This window comes from Anomaloglossus baeobatrachus, chromosome 4 (genome assembly GCF_048569485.1).
Source record: "Anomaloglossus baeobatrachus isolate aAnoBae1 chromosome 4, aAnoBae1.hap1, whole genome shotgun sequence".
Lineage (NCBI taxonomy): Eukaryota > Metazoa > Chordata > Amphibia > Anura > Aromobatidae > Anomaloglossus > Anomaloglossus baeobatrachus.
This window is the reverse complement of record NC_134356.1, coordinates 331,477,325-331,501,873: the sequence shown is the minus strand read 5'-3', so window position 1 is coordinate 331,501,873 and position 24,549 is coordinate 331,477,325. Positions and strand designations below refer to the sequence as shown.

General features: G+C 45.0%; 1 protein-coding gene across 1 annotated transcript in view; it reads left to right on the top strand.

Moving 5' to 3' along the window:
• CTTNBP2 (cortactin binding protein 2) overlaps window positions 1-24,549 on the top strand; it is a 245,981-nt gene that overhangs the window by 185,267 nt on the left and 36,165 nt on the right. The window contains exons 12-16 of the mRNA XM_075345037.1: window positions 5,047-5,126; window positions 12,441-12,527; window positions 12,605-12,704; window positions 22,242-22,397; window positions 22,485-22,672. Coding sequence (XP_075201152.1) covers window positions 5,047-5,126; window positions 12,441-12,527; window positions 12,605-12,704; window positions 22,242-22,397; window positions 22,485-22,672 — 611 coding nt within the window. The remainder of the gene's footprint in view (window positions 1-5,046; window positions 5,127-12,440; window positions 12,528-12,604; window positions 12,705-22,241; window positions 22,398-22,484; window positions 22,673-24,549) is intronic.

The following is a 24,549-nucleotide window of genomic DNA, read 5'->3' as shown; positions in this document are numbered from 1 at the left end:
CTCACAGCAGGGGCCGGGTTGTTGCTGGATGTCACACACAGCAACATCGCTAGCAACGTCACAAAAGTTGTTCGTTAGCAGCGATGTTGCTAGCGATGTTGCTTAGTGTGACGGGGCCTTAAGTATGTCAAACTTTCTCCATCTGTCTTCTATGTACACTAAGAATTCTATTCAAAATATTTGTATCCTTGTTACCATGCACCCACGTTGCTTTACCCCCTTGTTATACCAGGTACTGTGACCCTGCATTCCAAGAGAAAGCAAATTATAAGAAAGGGGTGAGACCATGTCTGCTTTCTCGTTCATAACTGTTGGAAGCATCTCTAAATCCCTAGAACAGGGTTCCCCAACTCCAGTCCTCAAGGCACACCAACAGTGCATGTTTTCAGGATTTCCTTAGCATTGCACTGCTGTTGGAACCAGCACCTGGGCAGGTAATTACATTAACACCTGTGCAATACTAAGGAAATCCCAAAAACCTGCACTGTTGGTGGGCCTTGAGGACTGGAGTTAAGGACCTCTGCCCTAGAAAACAGGATTCAGAAATGGTCCTGATGAAACTATTAACTTTAGTAAGGCAATCTGAGCCCAAAAGATGAAACTTTTGACTTAGTTTGACCTTCTTTCTGGCAGATTTCTTCTTTTTAGCCGGATTCATGAACAGGGACATAGACCTGGTGTGAACCAAGCCTGAAGGAACTTTTAATGCTGCCTTAGCAGCAAGAAAATCACATTGATATCTGTTACGGAAAGCAACTTTATGTTTTTACTCTGAATTGCTGAAATATTTTAGAGAAGGCATAACTTGAAAAACAAGCCTGACACAGGAGTAATGTCCATTCCATAAATCTTTTCTCTGCCTGGCACAGCTTTGAGTATAGAGACCTTTCAATCAGGACTTAGAAGAAAGAAGTCAGAGGGCGATGCATAGTTGTTTTCTCTGATTCTCAACGGCATTTCAGAATAATGCATAACTTATCTGTATACTGATCCTAGTTCAGGCAGCATAACAGCTGACAGATTCTCTATAAAAACTAAAAACTCAATTCAACTAGCAACTGTTTAGCAACAATTATGAATTTATTTACCGCCTAATATTCATGGCTGTATTGTGTACAGTATTCCAATGATACAATGTATTTATGACGCACCCAGGGCTTTGGGGTACTCTGTCCTGGGCCTTGTATTCACTGGGACGTATCACGAGTGGCCGTTGATCGGCTCCGTGACCCTGGGGGTCGCTTAAAAAGAGAATTGGACAAGGGAAAAATAAAAATAAAGTGTTTTTCATGACACCACTTGCGGTATGCGTCTATATAGGTAAAGCCACCACTGCAAGGTCTCTCACTACTGGGGCTAGTGGTATTAGGCAGTTTAGATGTGATGGACCTCCGCAAGTAGAGCTAGGCCCCAGGGGAGGATGATGGTGGTTGCAGTATATTTATGCAGAGGTCTAGTGATCGGAGTGCTTCTTTAACCCCTTAACGACCGCGGGCTGTAAAATTACGTCCTAGCGGTCATAACGTTACTGCCCGCGGTCTGCCGGCGGCAGCATGCTGCGATCGGCGCACATCTTAGCTGATTTTCACAGCTGAGATGTGTGCCTGCTAGGCACGAGCAGAATCGTTATCTGCTCGTGCCGTTTAACACCTTAAATGGCGCTGTCAATATGTGACAGCGCCATTATAAGCTTGATCGCGGTAAACTTTTACTTACCGCCCGATACCGGAAGTCACGTGACGCGAACACGTGACTTCCAGTAGTTGTCATGGTAGCACAGGGTCATGCGATGACTCCTGTACTACACATGAATTGCTTTCACTTTCGCTGTGCCCGCGGCACAGTGAAAAAGAAAGTGCGCGTATCTGCTGTTTACAGCTATGTAGCTGTGATCAGCAGATAGTGCAGAGCGATTGGACTGCTGATCGCAATAGCCCCCTAGGGGGACTAGTAAAATAAAAAAAAAGTTAAAAAAAAGTTTTAAAAAATTTAAAAAAAAAAAAAAAAACCTAAAAGTTCAAATCACCCCCATTCGCCCCATTGAAAATTAAAGGGTTAAAAAAATAAAAAATATACACACATTTGGTATCGCCGCGTTCAGAAACGCCCGATCTATCAAAATATAAAATCAATTAATCTGATCAGTATACAGCGTAGCGGCAAAAAAATTCCAAACGCCAAAACGACGTTTTTTTTGTCGCCACAACTTTTGCGCAAAATGCAATAAGAGGCGATCAAAACTTAGCATCTGCGCAAAAATGGTACCGTTAAAAATGTCAGCTCGAGACTCAAAAAATAACACTGAGCCATAGATCCCGAAAAATGAGAACGCTACAGGTCACGGAATATGGCGTAAAACGTGCGCCACTTTTTTCGGACAAACTTCCGATTTTTTTTTAACCCCTTATATAAAAGTAAACCTATACATGTTTGGTGTCAACGAACTCGCACTGACGTGAGGCATCACACCCACACATCAGTTTTACCATATAGTGAACACAGTGAATAAAATATCTCAAAAACAATAGTGCTATCGCACTTTTTTTGCCATTTTTCTGCATTTGGAATTTTTTTGCCTTTGCCAGTACACTATATGGTAAAACGGATGGTTTCATTTAAAAGTACAGCTCGTTACGCAAAAAATGAGCTCTCACATGACCATATTGACTGAAAAATAAAAAAGTTACGTCTCTCAGAAAAAGAATGTCGGAAAAAAAAAAACGGAAAGCGAAAAATCGGCCGGTCGTGAAGGGGTTAAAAGGCACCTTGCAAATATAGTGAGAATTCCGTATAGCTTTTAACAAAGCGGAATCCTATCGCAGCATTATTACCTGTTGCACTGCCGGCATCCAGTGTTGATGATTACCTAGGAAGCTTATCAGAGCGTGATTTATTCTCTGGCAACAATATTAAACACTGTGAATTCATTGTATCAGTAACACAAAATCTGGCCATGAATATCAGGCAGTTGAATGCATAATTTATTCCTGACAGTTCCTAATTAATCTGTTAGTAGCTTTTCTATTGTTTTTATTCTTTGAAAACAGGGTCACACTTGATTTTAGTTCTTATATAGATAGGAAGCAAATACAATACTTTTTTTGCCTTTTTAATCATTTTATTAATCTGTCATATGTTAAAATCTATGACTAAAATATACGTCAAGTTTCTAGTTGTATACTGGACATTAAATTCAGTTAATGATCATCCAAATCGGTAACCTCGATGATCTGAGTAGAGTATGGTGGCGTTCTTTAAGGTCTGTTGCCTCAGTAGCTCTCCTCTATTTCTATGCTGTTTATGCTTGATGTGTAATTTCCTTTTATACACCATGAATTGAGAGATAAATTGGCCTTTCTAGCAGGTACAGAGTTCTGGATTCCTGAGATAGGGAGATTAGTTAGCACCCTTGGGGGCATGTACTGGTGGGAGTAAATACATGCTATGCATGTTGCTGTGAAATATGTGTGTGCTATATAACAGATAAGTAAGGCTGGTTTCACACTACGTCTTTTTAACATCCGTCCTTAACGTTATTTTAGCGGACAAGCGGATCCAGTGCAAATGCGTTTTCATTTCAATGCATTTGCAATGGACTCGCGTTAACATCCGTTCACCTGCGTTTGCCTGCGTTATAGTGAGGATCCAGTGACTTGCAGTTTTTTAACATGTTTCAAAAACGCTACTTGTAGCGTTTTTGAGCTCCGTCCAAATACTGCAAATTGCTGGATCCTGACTATAACGCACGCAAACGCAGGTGAACGCTGGCGTGCTGATAGACAGGATCCTGCTTTTGTACTGAGCATGCCCAGAAAGTACTGAGCATGCCCAGAACCAGTCTCGCGTGATCTGTCTATCTCTCCTCCTCCCTCCCTCACCCTCTCTCTCTCTATCTATGTCTTTCCCCCTTCCTCTCCTCCCTCTCTCTCCCACCTGAGAGCTGCGGACACTCGTAACCAAGGTAAATATCGCGTAACCACTTCTCTTAGTTACCCGATGTTTACGTTGGTTACGCGTGCAGGCAGCCCTGCTCCTAGCAGCTGCAGACACTCGTAACCAAGATAAATATCGGGTATCCAAGGCCGATGTTTACCTTGGTTACCAGCGTCTGCAGCTGTCAGAAGCCTCCTCCCAGTCTAGTTCCCCTCACTCCCGATCACATGACTCCAATGCCCACCCCTAAACATCCAGTGCAGGATCCTGCAAAATAACATATGCGTTTGCATACGTTATTTGCTGTAAAAGCAGGATCCGTACTTCCGCTAAAAAAACGTTTTCAGCGGATGTTAAAAAGACGTAGTGTGAAACTAGCCTAATAGTGTCCAGATCTGATCCAATTTAGAGTAGATCTACTTGCAGACTCTTTTACAGTATTTATCTTTTTAAAGCAAAAAAATAAAATACTTCTGTTTTGTATTTGTAGAGGAAAAAACTGGGATTCGGTTTTGGGCTCCACATTTTAAAAAAACTGCATAAGAAAGCTAGTCCATTCAATGGCAGACTTATTACATGGGATGAAAGGGCTCTCTTATAATGAGCGGTTAGAAAAATTGAACTTGTTCAGCTTAGTAAAAAGAGGCCTCAGAGGAGTTCTCATTTACATGGTAATTCATTTGTGGTCAATACAAAGCCCTGGAACAAGATTTCTTCCTTCCAAGGACCTTACAAAGGATCAGGGGACATTTATTCATACGGAGAAAAGACGATCCTGGAAAGGGTTCTTTACAGTTAGAGCAGTCAGACAGTGGAGTCCCCCTACTCCAAGAGGTTGTAACAGCAGATACTATATCAACATAAAAAAGGGCTTCTCTGACAACAAATGGCATTGTGAGTTGTAAATAATCTAGTGCTAGATAAGGTATAATCTAGAAAGATTGAGTTTGCTGGAGCTATTTCTTTTTTTTTCTAACCTTAAAAACTATGTAACATGATCTGATTGCTTAGCAGTAATTTAACCATTTAAATAAAATTTCTTTCTGCTGACTACTATGTAAATTTTTTTGTGTTTACATTTAAGCCAATAGTATGTCATTTTTATCATTCCAGGTCCAAAGGTTGGCTGTCTTAACACTGTGGCTTATGCATCAATGATCCCACTCCAGACACTGCAAAACTTCCTCCGTTTGGTAAGTTTTAATATTTTAAGTGGCTGAAACTATTTTATTGCTATTATGTGCCATCAGTATCTTATTGGTCTGACCGCTAGAACATCGACTGATCATGAGAACTAATGGGCTAAAGCCCCTGCATTCCTGATGAGCACCAGGAGTAGAAAAAAAGTGATACCCTATTTCAACACAAATTATTTTAAAACATTTATATACACAAAGGACATGTTAAAAATATGTTAGAAAATGTTGAAGGCAGGGAAGCACAAGAGGTATAGCATATCAACTTCCAAAAGATGTTTTTCAGCAGTTAGTAATAGAGATAAATATATAAACACGTATAGATGTAGCCAATCATTCTTAAAATGTCAAAGTTATCATGATGTAAAATGTCCCTAGGCAGATGAGTAATTTGTCACCTGAACAACACAAATTCATTGGCTGTGTGTTAAGGCAACTTTCTGTGCCATGTTATCGTTCTTGTGTGTTACATTAAGAATGGCCCCATCTGTATATGAAGGGTGGATATTACTCTGATGATTATAAACTTGACACAAAAGTGTATGATTAAAATAAAACCTGCAAAGCATGCCCGAATCAGCACCCTTCCTCCACCGTGCTTGACATTTGGTATTTGTGCTGATATGCTTGGCGCTTGGCATTATGACCGATCATCACTCTGTTCTTGTCTGTCCAAAGGACAAGATTCTAGAAGTCTTGTTCAGATGCAACTTACAAACTTTAGCTGTGGTGACATGTTCTTTTTAGAAAGCAGAGGCTTTCTTCTGGTAACCCTTACAAACAATCCATAATTATTCAGTCTTTCTCTAATTCTACTGTCATGCACTTAAACATTTAACAAAATTAAGGCCTATAGAGTGTGAGCTCTCTTGAATTTTTGCAATTTCTTTGGGCATTCCACGGTCTGACTTTGGGGTGAACATCTTGTGGCGTCCACTCTTGGAAAAACTGCCAACTATCTTGAATGGCTGCCTAAATTTTTGCTTTTAGGCTGCATTCAGATGTAAAATCATCTTTGCAGTTTGTTTTTTAAATCAAAATGATATGGTTTTGCCACAAATCCACAACATGTTTACACAGCCTCCAGTGGTCGGATTCCCTATCCACCCATCTTTCTGAGGCTATTGTGAATTAAAACAAAAGTATAGCTTGACCCTATCCTTCCTCAGCTCATCTGAGGCCTAAAGAAAAAGGGATGTGAGCCTATTTAAGTAAGGTCCCATCTAAGAAAGCTGGCAGATGGGCTCACACACTGATCATAATGTGTGCAGAGTTCATCACCTTTCTACATGTGGAAATAGTTATATGTATGTAGATAGTATGTAGTTATGTATGTAGCAATAGTTATGTACTATTTAAAGTTCACAGAGTGCAGTGTGTGTGTGTGTGTGTGTGTGTGTGTGCGTGCGTGCGTGCATATGTATACAGTCATGACCGAGAGTGTTGGCACCCTTGAAATTGTTCCAGAAAATGAAGTATTTTTCCCAGAAATGTATTGCAGTAACACGTTTTCTTATATACGTTTATTTCCTTTAGGTTTATTGTAGCAACACAAAAAAAGAGAAAAAAACAAATTGGACATATCTTCACAAAAATAAAAAAAATAGGACTGCCAAAATTGTTGGCACCTTTTAAAAATTTGGGGTAAGCCACTTTGAAACCAGATAAAAAGGGGAGAAGTTGACTCAATCTTTGCATTGTGTCTGTGAGTGCCACCCTATGCATTGAGAACACAAAGAGAAGAAAAGAACTGTCTGAGGACAATAGAACCAAAGTTTTGGAAAAATATCAACAATTTCAAAGTTACAAGTCCATCTCCAGATAATGCTCCTTTGTGCACAGCGCGCAACTTAATCAAGAAGTTTACAACCAATGGCCCTGTAGCTAATCTCCCTGGACATGGACAGCAGAGAAAAAAGGTTGCAGCGCAGGATATTTTGAATGATACAAAAACAGCCTCAATCAAGTTTCAAAGAAATTCAAGCTGTCCTGCAGGCTCAGGGTGCATCAGGATCAGTGCGAATTATCCGTCCACATTTAAATTAAATAAAATGTTATGGCAGGAGACCTAGAAGGACCTCAATGCTGATACAGAAACATAAAAGCTAGACTGCTGTTTGCCAAAATGTACAAGAGTAAGGCAAACTTTTTCTGGGAAAGCGTCTTGTGGTCAGATGAGACCAAGATAGAGCTTTTTGGTACAACACATCATTATACTGTATACCGAAAACCGAGTAAGGCGTACAAAGAAAAGAAACTGCAATCAAACATGGTGAAGGTTCAAAGATGTTCTGGGGTTGTTTTACTACTTTTGGCACTGGGTGACTTGACTGTGTGCAAGGCATCATGAAATCTGAAGATTATCAAAGGAGTTTGGCTGGCGATATAGTGCCCAGTGTCAGAAAGCTGGATTTGCATCTTAGATCATGGGGCTTCCAGTGGGATAAAGACCCCAAACATACTTCAAAAAGCCCCCAGAAATGGATGGTATTAAAGCGATGGAGAGTTCTAAAGTGGCACCAATGAGTCCTGATCTAAATCCCACTGAACACCTGTAGAGATCTCTCAAATATGAGAGACCTGGAGCAGTTTACAAAGGGAGAGTGGTCCAAAATTCCAGTTGAGAGGTGTAAGAAGCTTGTAGATGGTTATAGGAAGTGACTGATTGCAGTAGTTTATTCCAAAGGGTGTGCAGCCAAATATTAAGTTGAGGGTGCCAACAATTTTGCCTGGCCCATTTTTGAAGTTTTTTGAGAAATGAGGTCCAATTTGTCTTACTGTTTTTTTTTTTGTCGTTCTAATACACACAAAGGAAACACGCGTGTAACAAAATGTGTAATTGCAATAATTTTCCGGGAGAAATACTTCATTTTGTCTGGAACAATCTCAAGGCTGCAAACCCTCTTGACCATGACTATATGTGCGTATGTATGTATATATATATATATATATATACACACAGTGCCTACAAGTAGTATTCAACCCCCTGCAGATTTAGCAGGTTTACACATTCGGAATTAAGGCTAGTTTCACACTACGTCTTTTTAACATCCGCTGAAAACGTTTTTTTAGCGGAAGTACGGATCCTGCTTTTACAGCAAATAACGTATGCAAACGCATATGTTATTTTGCAGGATCCTGCACTGGATGTTTAGGGCCGGGCATTGGAGTCATGTGATCGGGAGTGAGGGGAACTAGACTGGGAGGAGGCTTCTGACAGCTGCAGACGCTGGTAACCAAGGTAAACATCGGCCTTGGATACCCGATATTTATCTTGGTTACGAGTGTCTGCAGCTGCTAGGAGCAGGGCTGCCTGCACGCGTAACCAACGTAAACATCGGGTAACTAAGAGAAGTGGTTACGCGATATTTACCTTGGTTACGAGTGTCCGCAGCTCTCAGGCAGGGGAGAGAGAGGAAGGGGAGGAAGGGGGAAAGACATAGATAGAGAGAGAGAGGGTGAGGGAGGGAGTAGAGAGATAGACAGATCACGCGAGACTGGTTCTGGGCATGCTCAGTACTTTCTGGGCATGCTCAGTACAAAAGCAGGATCCTGTCTATCAGCATGCCAGCGTTCACCTGCGTTCGCGTGCGTTATAGTCAGGATCCAGCAATTTGCAGTATTTGGATGGAGCTCAAAAACGCTACAAGTAGCGTTTTTGAAACATGTTAAAAAACTGCAAGTCACTGGATCCTCACTATAACGCAGGCAAACGCAGGTGAACGGATGTTAACGCGAGTCCATTGCAAATGCATTGAAATGAAAACGCATTTGCACTGGATCCGCTTGTCCGCTAAAATAACGTTAAGGACGGATGTTAAAAAGACGTAGTGTGAAACCAGCCTAACTTGGCATTGTGACATTTGGACTGTAGATCAGCCTGGAAGTGTGAAATGCACTGCAGCAAAAAAGAATGTTATTTCTTTTCTTTTTTTTTTTTTTTTTAAATTGTGAAAAGTTTATTCAGAGGGTCATTTATTATTCAACCCCTCAAACCACCAGAACTCTGTTTGGTTCCCCTAAAGTATTAAGAAGTATTTCAGGCACAAAGAACAATGAGCTTCACATGTTTGGATTAATTATCTCTTTTTCCAGCCTTTTCTGACTAATTAAGACCCTCCCCAAGCTTGTGAACAGCACTCATACTTGGTCAACATGGGAAAGACAAAGGAGCATTCCAAGGCCATCAGAGACAAGATCGTGGAGGGTCACAAGGCTGGCAAGGGGTACAAAACCCTTTCCAAGGAGTTGGGCCTACCTGTCTCCACTGTTGGGAGCATCATCTGGAAGTGGAAGGCTTATGGAACTACTGTTAGCCTTCCACGCCCTGGACAGCCTTTGAAAGTTTCCACCCGTGCCGAGGCCAGGCTTGTCTGAAGAGTCAAGGCTAACCCAAGGACAACAAGGAAGGAGCTCCGGGAAGATCTCATGGCAGTGGGGACATTGGTTTCAGTCAATACCATAAGTAACGTACTCCACCGCAATGGTCTCCGTTCCAGACGAGCCCGTAAGGTACCTTTACTTTCAAAGCATCATGTCAAGGCTCGTCTACAGTTTGCTCATGATCACTTGGAGGACTCTGAGACAGACTGGTTCAAGGTTCTCTGGTCTGATGAGACCAAGATCGAGATCTTTGGTGCCAACCACACACGTGACGTTTGGAGACTGGATGGCACTGCATACGACCCCAAGAATACCATCCCTACAGTCAAGCATGGTAGTGGCAGCATCATGCTGTGGTCCTGTTTCTCAGCCAAGGGGCCTGGCCATCTGGTCCGCATCCATGGGAAGATGGATAGCACGGCCTACCTGGAGATTTTGGCCAAGAACCTCCGCTCCTCCATCAAGGATCTTAAGATGGGTCGTCATTTCATCTTCCAACAAGACAACGACCCAAAGCACACAGCCAAGAAAACCAAGGCCTGGTTCAAGAGGGAAAAAATCAAGGTGTTGCAGTGGCCTAGTCAGTCTCCTGACCTTAACCCAATTGAAAACTTGTGGAAGGATCTCAAGATTAATGTCCACATGAGACACCCAAAGAACCTAGATAACTTGGAGAAGATCTGCATGGAGGAGTGGGCCAAGATAACTCCAGAGACTTGTGCCGGCCTGATCAGGTCTTATAAAAGACGATTATTAGCTGTAATTGCAAACAATGGTTATTCCACAAAATATTAAACCTAGGGGTTGAATAATAATTGACCCACACTTTTATGTTGAAGATTTATTAAAATTTAACTGAGCAAACATAACTTGTTGGTTTGTAAGATTTATGCATCTGTTAATAAATCCTGCTCTTGTTTGAAGTTTGCAGGCTCTAACTTATTTGCATCTTATCAAACCTGCTAAATCTGCAGGGGGTTGAATACTACTTGTAGGCACTGTATATATATTTATATATATATATATATATATATATCTCATTATATATATACTAGAAGGTGGCCCGATTCTACGCATCGGGTATTCTAGAATTTACGTATTGTGTAGTTAATGTATGATTTTTGTTATATATATATATATATATATATATATATATATATATATATAGATGTTGTTGTGTGTACTTACCAAGTGTTTGTGTGGGGCGCTGTACATGTTCTGGGTGTTGTCTGGGTGTGGCGGGGGGTGAGAGCGGTGTTGTTTGTGTGTTGCGTTGTGTGTGTTGCGTTGTTTGTGGAGCGCTGTGTGTGTGTGTTGCGCGGTTTGTGTGGGTGTGGGGTGTGTGTGTGTGTTTTGGTGGGAGGTATGTTTTGTGCAATGTGTGTGTTGTGCGGTATGTGCGTATATTTGTGTGTGCCGCGCTGTTTGTGTGTTGGGTGTTGGGTGTTGTGTGTGTGCGGCGTTGTGTGTGGGTGTCTGTGTAGGGCGGTGTTTGTGGTTCCCAGTGTGTGTGTGGTGTGTTGTGCAGTGCGTGTGTGGGTGTGTTTTGGGGGGAGGTGTGCACCCCCCATCGTGCTCCATCCCCCATGCTGCGCACCCCCATCATGCTCCATCCCCCATGCTGCGCACCCCGCATCGTGCTCCATCCCCCATGCTGCGCACCCCCCATCGTGCTCCATCCCCCATGCTGCGCAATCCCCATCGTGCTCCATCCCCCATGCTGCGCACCCCCCATCGTGCTCCATCCCCCATGCTGCACAATCCCCATCGTGCTCCATCCCCCATGCTGCGCACTCCCCATTGTGCTCCATCCCCCATGCTGCGCACTCCCAAACGTGCTCCATCCCCCATGCTGCGCACTCCCCATCGTGCTCTATCCCCCATGCTACGCACTCCCAAACGTGCTCCATTCCCCATGCTGTGCACCCCCCATCGTGCTCCATCCCCCATGCTGTGCACCCCCCATCGTGCTCCACAGTCACACATCAGAACACACTCACACACATCCGATCGCATACACTCACACACACACTGACGATATCGCACATACGCGCTCACACAATCACAACATCCGGAGATACCACATGCTTCCGGCCATGTGATCCTCCGGCAGGTCCTGGAAGGTCACTGCACGCACAGGATTGCCGCCGAGAAGCAAGCGATATCACGGGATGTTGTGAGTGTGTGGATGCGATCTGATGTGTGTGTGAGGTGTGTGTGAGAGTGAGTGTGATCTGATGTGTGTGTGTGTGTGTCTGTTCTTATGTGTGTGCGTGTGTGTGTGTTCCGCCGCTGCAGGACGTGGATGCGATCTGATGTGTGTGTGAGGTGTGTGTGAGAGTGAGTGTGATCTAATGTGTGTGTGTGTGTGTGTCTGTTCTTATGTGTGTGCGTGTGTGTGTGTTCCGCCGCTGCAGGACCTTGATGCGCTCACGTTGGGGTGAGAGGCCATTCCATGTGGGGGACAGAGCCTGGGCGAGCAGCCAATCCGTGCGGGTGGGCGGAGCCGAGGCGAGGTGAGCGGCCAATCCGTGCGGGGGGGGGGAGTAGCTGAGGCGAGCGGCCAATCCAGAAGGCCGAGCGGCCAATCCGTGCAGGGGGGCAGGGCCATGGCGAGCCCAGTGGCCAATCCGCTGTTTGTCACCGTAAGGACATGGCCAATCCGTGCGGGGGGGGGGGGGGGTCGGAGGCGAGGCGAGCGGCCAATCCGTGCGGGGGAAGGAGCCGAGGCGAGCGGCCAATCCGTGCAGGGGGGCGGGGCCATGGCGAGCCCAGCGGCCAATCCGCTGTTTGTCACCGTAAGGACACAATTTTGGAGCAAGACAGACAGACAGACAGAATAAGGCAATTATATATATAGATAATTATAATTTCTTATTGGAACACCATTATTTCTATAAGGTTACTAATAGTTACATTGTGTTGCAGGTTGAACAATATCACAATATTATCTTTCAAGGTCCAGAAGGAAGCCTTCAGGAATATATAGTGGATCAGTTATCGTGCTGCATTAAGGTATTATGCTTTGGCTGGTTAAGTATGAAGGCATATGAATATCTAAATGGCTGATAAATGGCATCTTTTCATAACAGCACAAAGAAGAGGCTACAGGATTTAGCTGTGATATTGTTAAAGTCGAGGTTGAGTCTGAGTTATCTAAACAGCAACTTGTAGACATATTCATCAATTCAGGTAAGCATCTCATGTATGATATGGTTAGTAATTATTTTGCAGAGTAAGCATAGGTATGCATATGTTAAAATTTTGTTTTATTGTATTTTTTTTAATATTATTATTGCTGCGGATCAAGAATAGTATATTCTGGCAACCATTACTAGATTCCACTGACTTTGATGTTTTACCAAGTTGTAATCTTTTTTTCCTTTATTGTATCTATGCAGTAAGCTTTGCTCTGTTATCAATTCTATGCATTCAACTTAGGGGTACTTCACACACAGCGAGATCGCTACTGAGATCGCTGCTGAGTCACGGTTTTTGTGACGCAGCAGTGACCTCATTAGTGATCTCGCTGTGTGTGACACTGAGCAGCGATCTGGCCCCTGCTGTGAGATCGCTGCTCGTTACACACAGCCCTGGTTCGTTTTTTTATTGTTGCTCTCTCGCTGATAAGCCACATCGCTGTGTGTGACAGAGAGAGAGCAACAATCCTGAATGTGCAGGGAGCAGGAGCCGGCATCTGACAGCCTGCGGTAAGCTGTAACCAAGGTAAACATTGGGTAACCAAGGTGGTTACTCGATATTTACCTTCGTTACCAGCTTCCGCAGCTCTCACGCTGCCAGTGCTGGCTCCTGCTCCCTGCACACGCTAAGTTAAGCGGTGTGAGCTGGTAACTAAGGTAATCATCGGGTAACCATACCCGATGTTTACCTTAGTTACCAGTGTCCGCAGCTTCCAGACGCCGGCTCCGTGCAAGCACAGCGTCGCTTGCACGTCGCTGCTGGCTGGGGGCTGGTCACTGGTCGCTGGTGAGATCTGCCTGTTTGACAGCTCACCAGCGACCATGTAGCGATGCAGCAGCGATCCTGACCAGGTCAGATCGCTGGTGGGATCGCTGCTGCGTCGCTAAAGTGTGACGTTACCCTTAGATCGGATACAGTATATGTGCAGTAAATTAATCTGCTCTTTGCACTTACCTGTTTTTTCAGTGGTGTAACTTGAAACTCTTGGGCCCCAAAACTAAATCTCCAACAGAGTCCCCGACTATCACACAACCTTATCAATACTGGTCTCATTTGGCAAAAGGGAACTTTTGGGCCTCCTGGGATCTGGTGTGATTTCAACCCTTGCTTCCACTATGCTGTATTTTTCGGACTATAAGACGCACCGGACCATAAGACGCACCCTGGTTTTAGAGGAGGAAAATAGGAAAGTAAAATTTTAAGCAAAAAATGTGGTCATGACACTCTGTTATGGGGCGAGGATCTGCTGCTGACACTGTTATGGGGGTAATGTCCCCAAATTCTCTACTAAGGTACCCCAGCCTGGTAATGATCCTCCTGCCTTGTATAATACAGTAAATGTCCCTCTCATCCTGGTATAGCCCCCATCCTGGCATATGACCGTATCCTGCTATATACCCCATCCTGCTATATACTCCATCCTGCTATATACTCCATCCTGCTATATACCCCATCCTGCTCATATAGCCCCATCCTGCTCATATAGCCCCATCCTGCTCATATAGCCCCATCCTGCTCATATACTCCCATCCTGCTATATACCACCCCCATCCTGCTCATATACCTACCCCCATCCTGCTCATATACCTAATACCTACCCCCATCCTTCTCATATACCTACCCCCATCCTTCTCATATACCTACCCCCATCCTGCTCATAAATATACCCCCATCCTACTATATGCCCTCATCCTGCTCATATAGCCCCATCCTGCTCATATACTCCCATCCTGCTATATACCCCCCCATCCTGCTCATATACCTACCCCCATCCTGCTCACATACCTACCCCCATCCTGCTCATAATATACCCCCATCCTGTTATATACCCCCATCCTGCTCATAATATACCCCCATCCTGCTCATATACCCCCATCCTGCTCATATACACCCATCCTGCTCATATACACCCATCCTGCTCATATACCCCCATCCTGCTCATATACTCCCATCCTTCTCATACAGTTAGGTCCAGAAATATTTGGACAGTGACACAATTTTCGCGAGTTGGGCTCTGCATGCCACCACATTGGATTTGAAATGAAACCTCTACAACAGAATTCAAGTGCAGATTGTAACGTTTAATTTGAAGGTTTGAACAAAAATATCTGATAGAAATTGTAGGAATTGTACACATTTCTTTACAAACACTCCACATTTTAGGAGGTCAAAAGTAATTGGACAAATAAACCAAACCCAAACAAAAAAATTTTATTTTCAATATTTTGTTGCGAATCCTTTGGAGGCAATCACTGCCTTAAGTCTGGAACCCATTGACATCACCAAACGCTGGGTTTCCTCCTTCTTAATGCTTTGCCAGGCCTTTACAGCCGCAGCCTTCAGGTCTTGTTTGTTTGTGGGTCTTTCCGTCTTAAGTCTGGATTTGAGCAAGTGAAATGCATGCTCAATTGGGTTAAGATCTGGTGATTGACTTGGCCATTGCAGAATGTTCCACTTTTTTGCACTCATGAACTCCTGGGTAGCTTTGGCTGTATGCTTGGGGTCATTGTCCATCTGTACTATGAAGCGCCGTCCGATCAACTTTGCGGCATTTGGCTGAATCTGGGCTGAAAGTATATCCCTGTACACTTCAGAATTCATCCGGCTACTCTTGTCTGCTGTTATGTCATCAATAAACACATGTGACCCAGTGCCATTGAAAGCCATGCATGCCCATGCCATCACGTTGCCTCCACCATGTTTTACAGAGGATGTGGTGTGCCTTGGATCATGTGCCGTTCCCTTTCTTCTCCAAACTTTTTTCTTCCCATCATTCTGGTACAGGTTGATCTTTGTCTCATCTGTCCATAGAATACTTTTCCAGAACTGAGCTGGCTTCATGAGGTGTTTTTCAGGAAATTTAACTCTGGCCTGTCTATTTTTGGAATTGATTAATGGTTTGCATCTAGATGTGAACCCTTTGTATTTACTTTCATGGAGTCTTCTCTTTACTGTTGACTTAGAGACAGATACACCTACTTCACTGAGAGTGTTCTGGACTTCAGTTGATGTTGTGAACCGGTTCTTCTTCACCAAAGAAAGTAAGCGGCGATCATCCACCACTGCTGTCATCTGTGGACGCCCAGGCCTTTTTGAGTTCCCAAGCTCACCAGTCAATTCCTTTTTTCTCAGAATGTACCCGACTGTTGATTTTGCTACTCCAAGCATGTCTGCTATCTCTCTGATGGATTTTTTCTTTTTTTTCAGCCTCAGGATATTCTGCTTCACCTCAATTGAGAGTTCCTTAGACCGCATGTTGTCTGGTCACAGCAACAGCTTCCAAATGCAAAACCACACACCTGTAATCAACCCCAGACCTTTTAACTACTTCATTGATTACAGGTTAACGAGGGAGACGCCTTCAGAGTTAATTGCAGCTCTTAGAGTCCCTTGTCCAATTACTTTTGGTCCCTTGAAAAAGAGGAGGCTATGCATTACATAGCTATGATTCCTAAACCCTTTCTCCGATTTGGATGTGAAAACTCTCATATTGCAGCTGGGAGTGTGCACTTTCAGCCCATATTATATATATAATTGTATTTCTGAACATGTTTTTGTAAACAGCTAAAATAACAAAACTTGTGTCACTGTCCAAATATTTCTGGACCTGACTGTATGCCCTCATCCTGCTATATACCCCTATCCTGGTATACGGCCCCAATCCTGTGGCACATAAAAAAAAAAAAAACGTTCATACTCACCTTACCTCACTCCCTGCTGCATCGCTCCTCCTCCTGTCTGTGCCAGCAGCAGCGCTGGAGTGTGGTGCCGGCCACGATCCCTGTAGCATCGAGATGTCCTCCTGTCTGTGACGGCAGCGGCTCCGTGTGGACACGTGCGCACAGCGATGACGTCATCGCTGTGAGCACCGCTGGTCTCCACACAGCCGTGGCCGGCAGACAGGAGGACATTGCGGTGCTACAGGGATCGTGGCTGGTGAGTGTACTGATTCATTGCACCCTGCGCTGATGATGATGCGTGGGGGGCAGTGAATACAGCTGCACATGACCACTCCAGGCTGTCGTTGCCAGGGGTGATCATGCGGGCAGGCTGTTTAATATGCGCTCATTCTTCGCCCATCACCCAGCTCACCTGTCAGCGCTGGCTTCAGCGCTGAGAGGTGATGGGCATAATGCTGGGCGTGCATATTAAATGAGCGGGTCCACGTGGTCACGGCAGGCTGCTACAGCCTGCTCGTGCTGCCGATGATCCGCTCCACCGCAGCACCCTCATTCTCCGCAGCCACATTCAGACTGTAAGACGCACCCCCCCACTTTCCCCCAACATTTGGGAGGGAAAAAGTGCGTCTTATAGTCCGAAAAATACGGTAGTTATGCTTCTGCTGTGTATCCAGGAAATGTGACTCATTGTACTCTGACGCTGGCGTATAAAAAATCGGTTCCATTCTCATCCAAAGAAGTGGAACGAGTGAAATCTGTTTGGTATTCCGTATGTCATGTGAGTGCTATACGAGTGTGCGATTTTTTTTTTTTTTTATTTTTTTTTTTGCCTTTCTCACCTAGCGTATGCCATGGTTTTTTTTTTCTTTTTCTCAGCAGCTATTATTCTAATCACTTACAGGACCCTTTTCAGTGTTCTTTGCTACAGAATAGTGATGTATCCATAAAAAATTGACGTCACACAGACATGCTTGTGTCGTCTGCTTTTCTTCTGGCACCCATTGACTTGCATTAACAAGTTGTATCCGAAAGAGGAGTGCAATCACACCATGATGCAATTTTTTTTGTTCAGTCTGATTTGAGCTGAGGAAGAACTCCTAGATCTGCTCTACCTCATTGACTCTGAGTACAATGCGATTTTATTCTCACAATGCACTCATTTCATTTTATATGGCAGAGTGAGAGTACCCTAAAGGAAATCTGTCAGCAGGTTTTGCTATGTAATCTGAAGACAGAATGCTGTAGGACTTAAAAGAGATTTCAGGGATGCATCTCTTATCACACTGTGTGCAGTTGTTTATCTGCTATGTTTGTTTTAGCTTCAAGTGATTATCATTGTCCGACTATGTCAGCTAGAGGTCAGCTAGTCGGGCACACCCCCTGCTGTGATTGACACCTCCCTGTTTATAGAAATGTACTTAGAGAGCCTGGTGTGGGCTGGGGTAGGTGTCTGAGCTCTGCTACATGATAACGCAAATAACTCTGATAGTGTCAGAATGGCTGCACCCAGTAATTTATGTGATACATTGTTGGATTCAGGATCTCTTTGTCTACATCATGCTGCTCTCAGATGAGGTAGTAAAAACCTGCTGACAGATTCCCTTAACCCCTTCACGACCATGGACGGAAAGATCCGTCCTTGTGCCCTGGGCCTTAACGACCAAGGACGGATCTTTCCGTCATGGCGGAATCGCGACACCGGAGCCTCCGGTGACTGCGATCGGTAACATAAACCGCAGATTCGGGGAGGAGGGGACCTGTACCTGACCTCAGGAGGGGTGGTGCCTCCTCCCCGGACCTACGGAGGCTGTGATTGGCTGACGAACGCCGCTCAACCAATCACAGCCACTGTAATGTTCCAGCCATTTAAAATGACTGAAACAATTGAAATCCAGCCCTGGCCAGTGCAGCTGTAGCACTGGCCATTGGCTGGAGCTGGGTGACCTCACTGGATCACCCTCCCCCAGCTCCACTGCTCTGATTGGAGAGATCGGCCTTGTGACCGATTTCTCCAATCACAGTGGACCTGTTGCCGGTGACCGCCCCCATCAGCTTCCCTTGTCCCTGCAGCACGCTGAGCACAGTGAGTGTACACAGTGCAATGGCAGGGCGACGGAGCATGGGACCCGGAAGTTGCCGCGCTGCCATTGCACTGTACGAAAAGCGTCCCGATCCGCCGCCGCTGCCCACCGTGATCTGCCACCTGTCTCCCCGATCTCCTGCCCGCACCCTCACCCCCACACCTCCCGATCCGCTGCCGCCGCCGCCCTCCATCTGCCACAGTGCCACCGTTCCCCCAATCTGCTGCCCGGCCCCTCACCTCCGTGCAGCAGATCGGAGGGAGCGGTGGCACTATGACAGATGGAGGAGGACAGGGATCGTGCACCCTGTCCTCCTCCATCTGTCATAGTGCCACCGCTCCCTCCGATCTGCTGCCCGGCCCCTCCCCCTCGTGATCGGTGCTCGCCCCCTCCCCTCCCCTCCGTGATGTGCTGCTCGCCCCCTCCCCTCCCCTCCGTGATGTGCTGCTCGCCCCCTCCCCTCCGTGATGTGCTGCTCGCCCCCTCCCCTCCGTGATGTGCTGCTCGCCCCCTCCCCTCCATGATGTGCTGCTCGCCCCCTCCCCTCCCCTCCGTGATGTGCTGCTCGCCCCCTCCCCTCCGTGATGTGCTGCTCGCCCCCTCCCCTCCGTGATGTGCTGCTCGCCCCCTGCCCTCCCCTCCGTGATGTGCTGCTCGCCCCCTCCCCTCCGTGATGTGCTGCTCGCCCCTCCCCTCCGTGATGTGCTGCTCGCCCCTCCCCTCCGTGATGTGCTGCTCGCCCCCTCCCCTCCGTGATGTGCTGCTCGCCCCCTCCCCTCCGTGATGTGCTGCTCGCCCCTCCCCTCCGTGATGTGCTGCTCGCCCCCTCCCCTCCCCTCCGTGATGTGCTGCACGCTCCCCCCCACCTCTCACCCCCGTGGTCAGCTACCCGCCCCCTCCCCTGTCACCGCCGTGATGTGCGCCCCCTCCCCTGTCACCGCCGTGATGTGCGCTCCCTCCCCTGTCACCACCGTGATGTGCGCTCCCTCCCCTGTCACCGCCGTGATGTGCGCTCCCTCCCCTGTCACCGCCGTGATCTGTGCTCCCTCCCCTGTCACCCCCGTGATCTGTGCTCCCTCCCCTGTCACCCCCGTGATGTGCGCTCCCTCCCCTGTCACCCCCGTGATGTGCGCTCCCCCCCCTGTCACCCCCGTGATGTGCGCTCCCTCCCCTGTCACCCCCGTGAGGTGCGCTCCCTCCCCTGTCACCGCCGTGAGGTGCGCTCCCTCCCCTGTCACCGCCGTGATGTGCGCTCCCTCCCCTGTCACCGCCGTGATGTGCGCTCTCCCCTGTCACCGCCGTGATCTGTGCTCCCTCCCCTGTCACCCCCGTGATCTACTGTCCACTCTCCCTCCACCTCTCACCCCCGTGATCTGCGCTCTGCTCACCTGTCTCCCCCGTGATCTGCGCTCTCTCACCTCTCACCCCCGTGATCTGTGCTCCCTCACCTGTCACCCCGTTATCTGCTGTCCGCTCTCCCTCACCTCTCACCCCCGTGATCTGTGCTCTGCTCACCTGTCTCCTCCGTGATCTGTGCTCTGCTCACCTGTCTCCTCCGTGATCTGTGCTCTGCTCACCTGTCTCCTCCGTGATCTGCGCTGCGCTCCCTCCCCCACCTCTCACCCTCCCCGATCTGCTGCCTCCTTCATCTCCTGTGATCCAGCTGCCTAGATCCATCCTGTAGGGTAACTATCCCCAATCTCACCTCCCACTCCCCTTCCCACCCATCCCCCCCACCCGCCCCCTCCCCCCATCCTCTGCCGCTCCTGCATCCACTGCGCCCTCTCCCATCCGCCCCCACCCTATCCCAGCCGCCGTCTCACAATCACAGATGCTCCCTTTATATGCCGCTGCCCCCCCATCTGCTGCCCCCCCATCTTCCGCTGTTTTTTTTTTTCTATGCCGTGGGGGTCTAGTTTCCAAAATGGGGTCACATGTGGGGGAGCTCCACTGTTTCGGCACCTCAGGGGGTCTCCAAACGCAACATGGAATACGCTAATTATCCCAGACAATTTTGCGTTTGAAACGTCAAATGACGCTCCTTGCCTTCCGAGCCCTGCTGTGCGCCCAAACATTTTATTTCCACCACATATGAGGTGTCTGTGTACTCAGGAGAAATTGCACAATACATTTTATGGTGCAATTTTTTCCTGATACCCTTGTGAAAAAAAAAGCTACCTGGTTGAAGTAACAATTTTGTGGTAAAAAAATTTTTTTTATTTTCACAGCTCAACTCTATTAACTTTTGTGAAGCCCCCAGAGGCTCAAAGTGCTCAATAAACATCTAGATAAATTCCATGAGCGGTCTAGTTTCCAAAATGGGGTCACATGTGGGGGAGCTCCACTGTTTCGGCACCTCAGGGGCTCTCCAAACGCAACATGGTGCGGCTAACGATTCCAGCTAATTTTCTGTTCAAAAAAGTCAAATGGCGCTCCTTCCCTTCCGAGTCCTGCCGTGCGCCCAAACAGTGGTTTTTCGCCACATATGAGGTATCTGCGTGTTCAGTAGAAATTGCCCAACAAATTTTGGGGGTTCATTTAATCCTGCTACCCTTGTGAATATGCAATATTTGAGGCTAAATTAACATTTTTGTTGCAAAAAGTAAAATGTTCATTTTTTCCTTCCACATTGCTTTAGTTACTGTGAAGCACCTGAAGGGTTAATAACCTTCTTGAATGTGGTTTTGAGTAGCCTGAGGGGTGCCGTTTTTGGAATGGTGTCACTTTTGGGTGTTCTGTGTCATGTAGACCTTTCAAAATTGCTTCAAATGTGATGTGGTCCCTAAAAAAAAGTGGCTTTGTAAATTTTGTTGTAAAAATGAGAAATTGCTCATAAACTTTGAACCCCTATAACTTCCTTAAATTTTTTTTTTTTTCCCAAAATTGTTCTGATGTAAAATAGACATGTGGGAAATGTTATTTATTAATTATTTTGTGTCATATGTCTCGTTGGTTTTAGAGCATAAAAATTCAAAGTTTGAAAATTACCAAATTTTCAAAATGTTCGCTAAATTTCCGTTTTTTTCACAAAGAAATGCAAAAAATATCGGCCTAAATTTACCACTAACATGAAGCCCAATATGTCACGAAAAAACAATCTCAGAATCACCGGGATCCGCTGAAGCGTTCCAGAGTTATAACCTCATAAAGTGACACTGGTCAGAATTGCAAAAAATGGCCTGGTCTTTAGGGTCAAAATAGGCTTGGGGCTGAAGGGGTTAAAGGCTTAAAAATGTTTGCACTGTGCTTCATGCACCACACTCTGTACCTCAATCCTAATGAACACACTTTAACCAGCCTGCAGTGTATAGCTTACAACTCCTTTGAACTATGTTTGAAATCTTAGTGGTTTTCAAGGAATACATAATCAAGCAATAATTATCCATATTTTCGGCTGTACTCGGTACCACAGCTCAGTGAGTTTGTAAGGCCAGACGTAGCCATACGTGCATATGCACTATTCTGTCTGGAAAAACATTGATTGGGGTCATATTTTTGCCCATTCTGCTGATCTCTGAGAAAGAAACCAAAAGGTTAGCAGATAATAGCCGATCAAAGCAATATACTCACAAAATTAATTTTATGTATTTCAGTTGGCGATCCAAAAATAATTGGTAACCAAAAACATGCTGGTTATTACCAGAAATTCATTATTGCTTGAACATGTCTGAATTTGTGATTAGTGTTACTAGCAATTTTTCTTACGTTTTCTTAGGTTATTACAGGGCTATTTTTTCATTTACATTAGTTGACTGCTTTCTGTTCAGGTTGCCTGATTCCAGTTACTAATACACCTCCAGCTAAGAAGAAAACCATTATTGTTCTGGAAAAATTGGAAAAGGTTTCCATGTTGGAACTGCTTGGAGATTTAATGTCTTCCTTAGAAAACCGAGGCTTGGAAAATGCATTTTGTGTTCAGAAAGGTAATTACCGATTAGGACATTGTTTCTGCTGGTTAATGTTGGACAGTTGTGGTTATCACTATTAATTTAATGTTTGTGCTGTTTTAGCAAATGGAGTGTCCGAGGCATACTACTTCCATGAAGATTGCTTTTTGATGGGTACAGTGGGAAGATCTCGTCTGCAAGGATCTGAACTACTAGTTCAGCAGCATTTCCGTTGGGTTCAGCTAAGGTGGGATGGAGAGCCAATGCACAGTTTACTCCAGAAGGTTTTGAAGAGGAAGGTTTTACAGAAGGTATCAGCTTAATTGTTATAATCTATAAAAATTATCTTACAGTTCATTTTGCAGATCACTATAGATATTTGATCCATCCCTAATTGCCATAGCTTGAGTGGAAATTGATATTCTATATTTATTATAGCAGCTAAAAAAATGGCTGCTGTAACTTTCTACTTTCTTGACCCAGTTACTAATCAAGGAATTCATTAAAGAAGAGGTCAGCAGCACAACTATCTGACATGGGCACACCATGATTGATCAACAGAGCATACTGCAAATTTTTGACTTTAGTTTTGTTCAAAGATTGACCTTAATCTTTACCACGCAACCATTTTTTGTTTTTCGTTTTTTCCTCCCCTTTTCACAAGAACCATAGCTTTTTATTTTTCCGTCATTTGCAGGACAAGTTGTACTTTTTTACAATATAGAGTACTAGGAAATGGGGGGGGGATTTCAAGTGTGGTGAAATTGCAAAAAAGTGCAATTCCACAATAGTTTTTAGTTTTTTTTTTATTTACCACGTTTACTATATGGTAAAACTAAACTGGTAATATGATTCCCCAGGTCAGTACGAGTTCATAGATACCAAACATATATATAGTTTTTTTGTTTTTTTTTATTTAATTAGTGTAAAATCTGAAATTTGTAAAAAAAGAAATAAATCTTGTTTTTGGTTCCATTGTTCATTTTCCAAGAACAGTAGGGTTCTCATTTTTCGGGATCTGGGGTTGTTTGATGGCTTTTTTTTTGCGCTCTGAGCTGACGTTTTTACAAATAAAATTTAGGGGTAGAGCCAATGGTTTGATCGCCTTTTATTACATTTTATTCCATTGTTGCTGCGGCCAAAAATCCCCCGTGATTTTGATCTTTTTATTTATTTTATTTTTGTTATGCTGTTTACCGATCGTGTTAATTTATTCTATATTTTTATAAATCGGACATTTCTGAACTTTGCCATTTTCGATGGGGCAAAAGGGGGTGATTTGAATGTTTGTTTTTATTTTTTAAAAAATATTTACATTCCCCCCCCCCTTTATTGTTTTTACTAGTCCCCTTAGGGGACTTGAAACTGCATAAGTCTGATCGCTTGTGCTGTAGAGAGCGATGCTTCAGCACTGCTTTGTACAGCACAAATGCTGTATTCCTGTGAATGCGCCGGATCATAGGAAATACCGTACATCATGACAGTGACAGGTATCATCAGCTGACCCCTGACTGTCATTACAACCGATCGGTGCAGCACGATCACGTCAGAGGGCCGCTGATGGTAGTGGAGAATGACGCACTCCCCGCCTTCATGTGTTAAATCTCGCTGTGTGAGATTGACAGCAGGCGGGATTTAACTAATTAACAGGAGCGGGTGGATCGTTAGAGGCACATGTCGGCTGATCAGATCGCGCAAACGTGGGCTCAGTGTGCGAGCCCGCATCAAAGGGGAGCGACATGACCTTGGACTAATTGGTACGTGCAAGGTCATGAAGGAGTTAATGTTCAGTCCCCCCCAAAAAAAATTTGCACAGAATATTTCCACTTTGATACATAATGTATTTGCATCACAATTGTGAAACGGTTAAACACCATTGCTTTTTTTCTTAAATCACATCATCCTTAGTAAGAGGTGTGGATCCTGGAGAAATGTCACAATTGATTTTCAGCCTCCGCACAGCTACGATGTAGAACTATTGATCATTACTTGCTGCGCTTATAAGACAAATGAGCGTTTTATGCAACATTTTTACCGTCACATTGTGCATATCAGCTATTGGAAAGTTCTTATTACCAATCTATAAAATGTAAGACATCTAAGATTTGCAGTAATGAGATTACGTTTAGATTTTGTGCCATATCTTCTAATAATATGATAGCAAACAATTGCATATTTTGAGGCCATT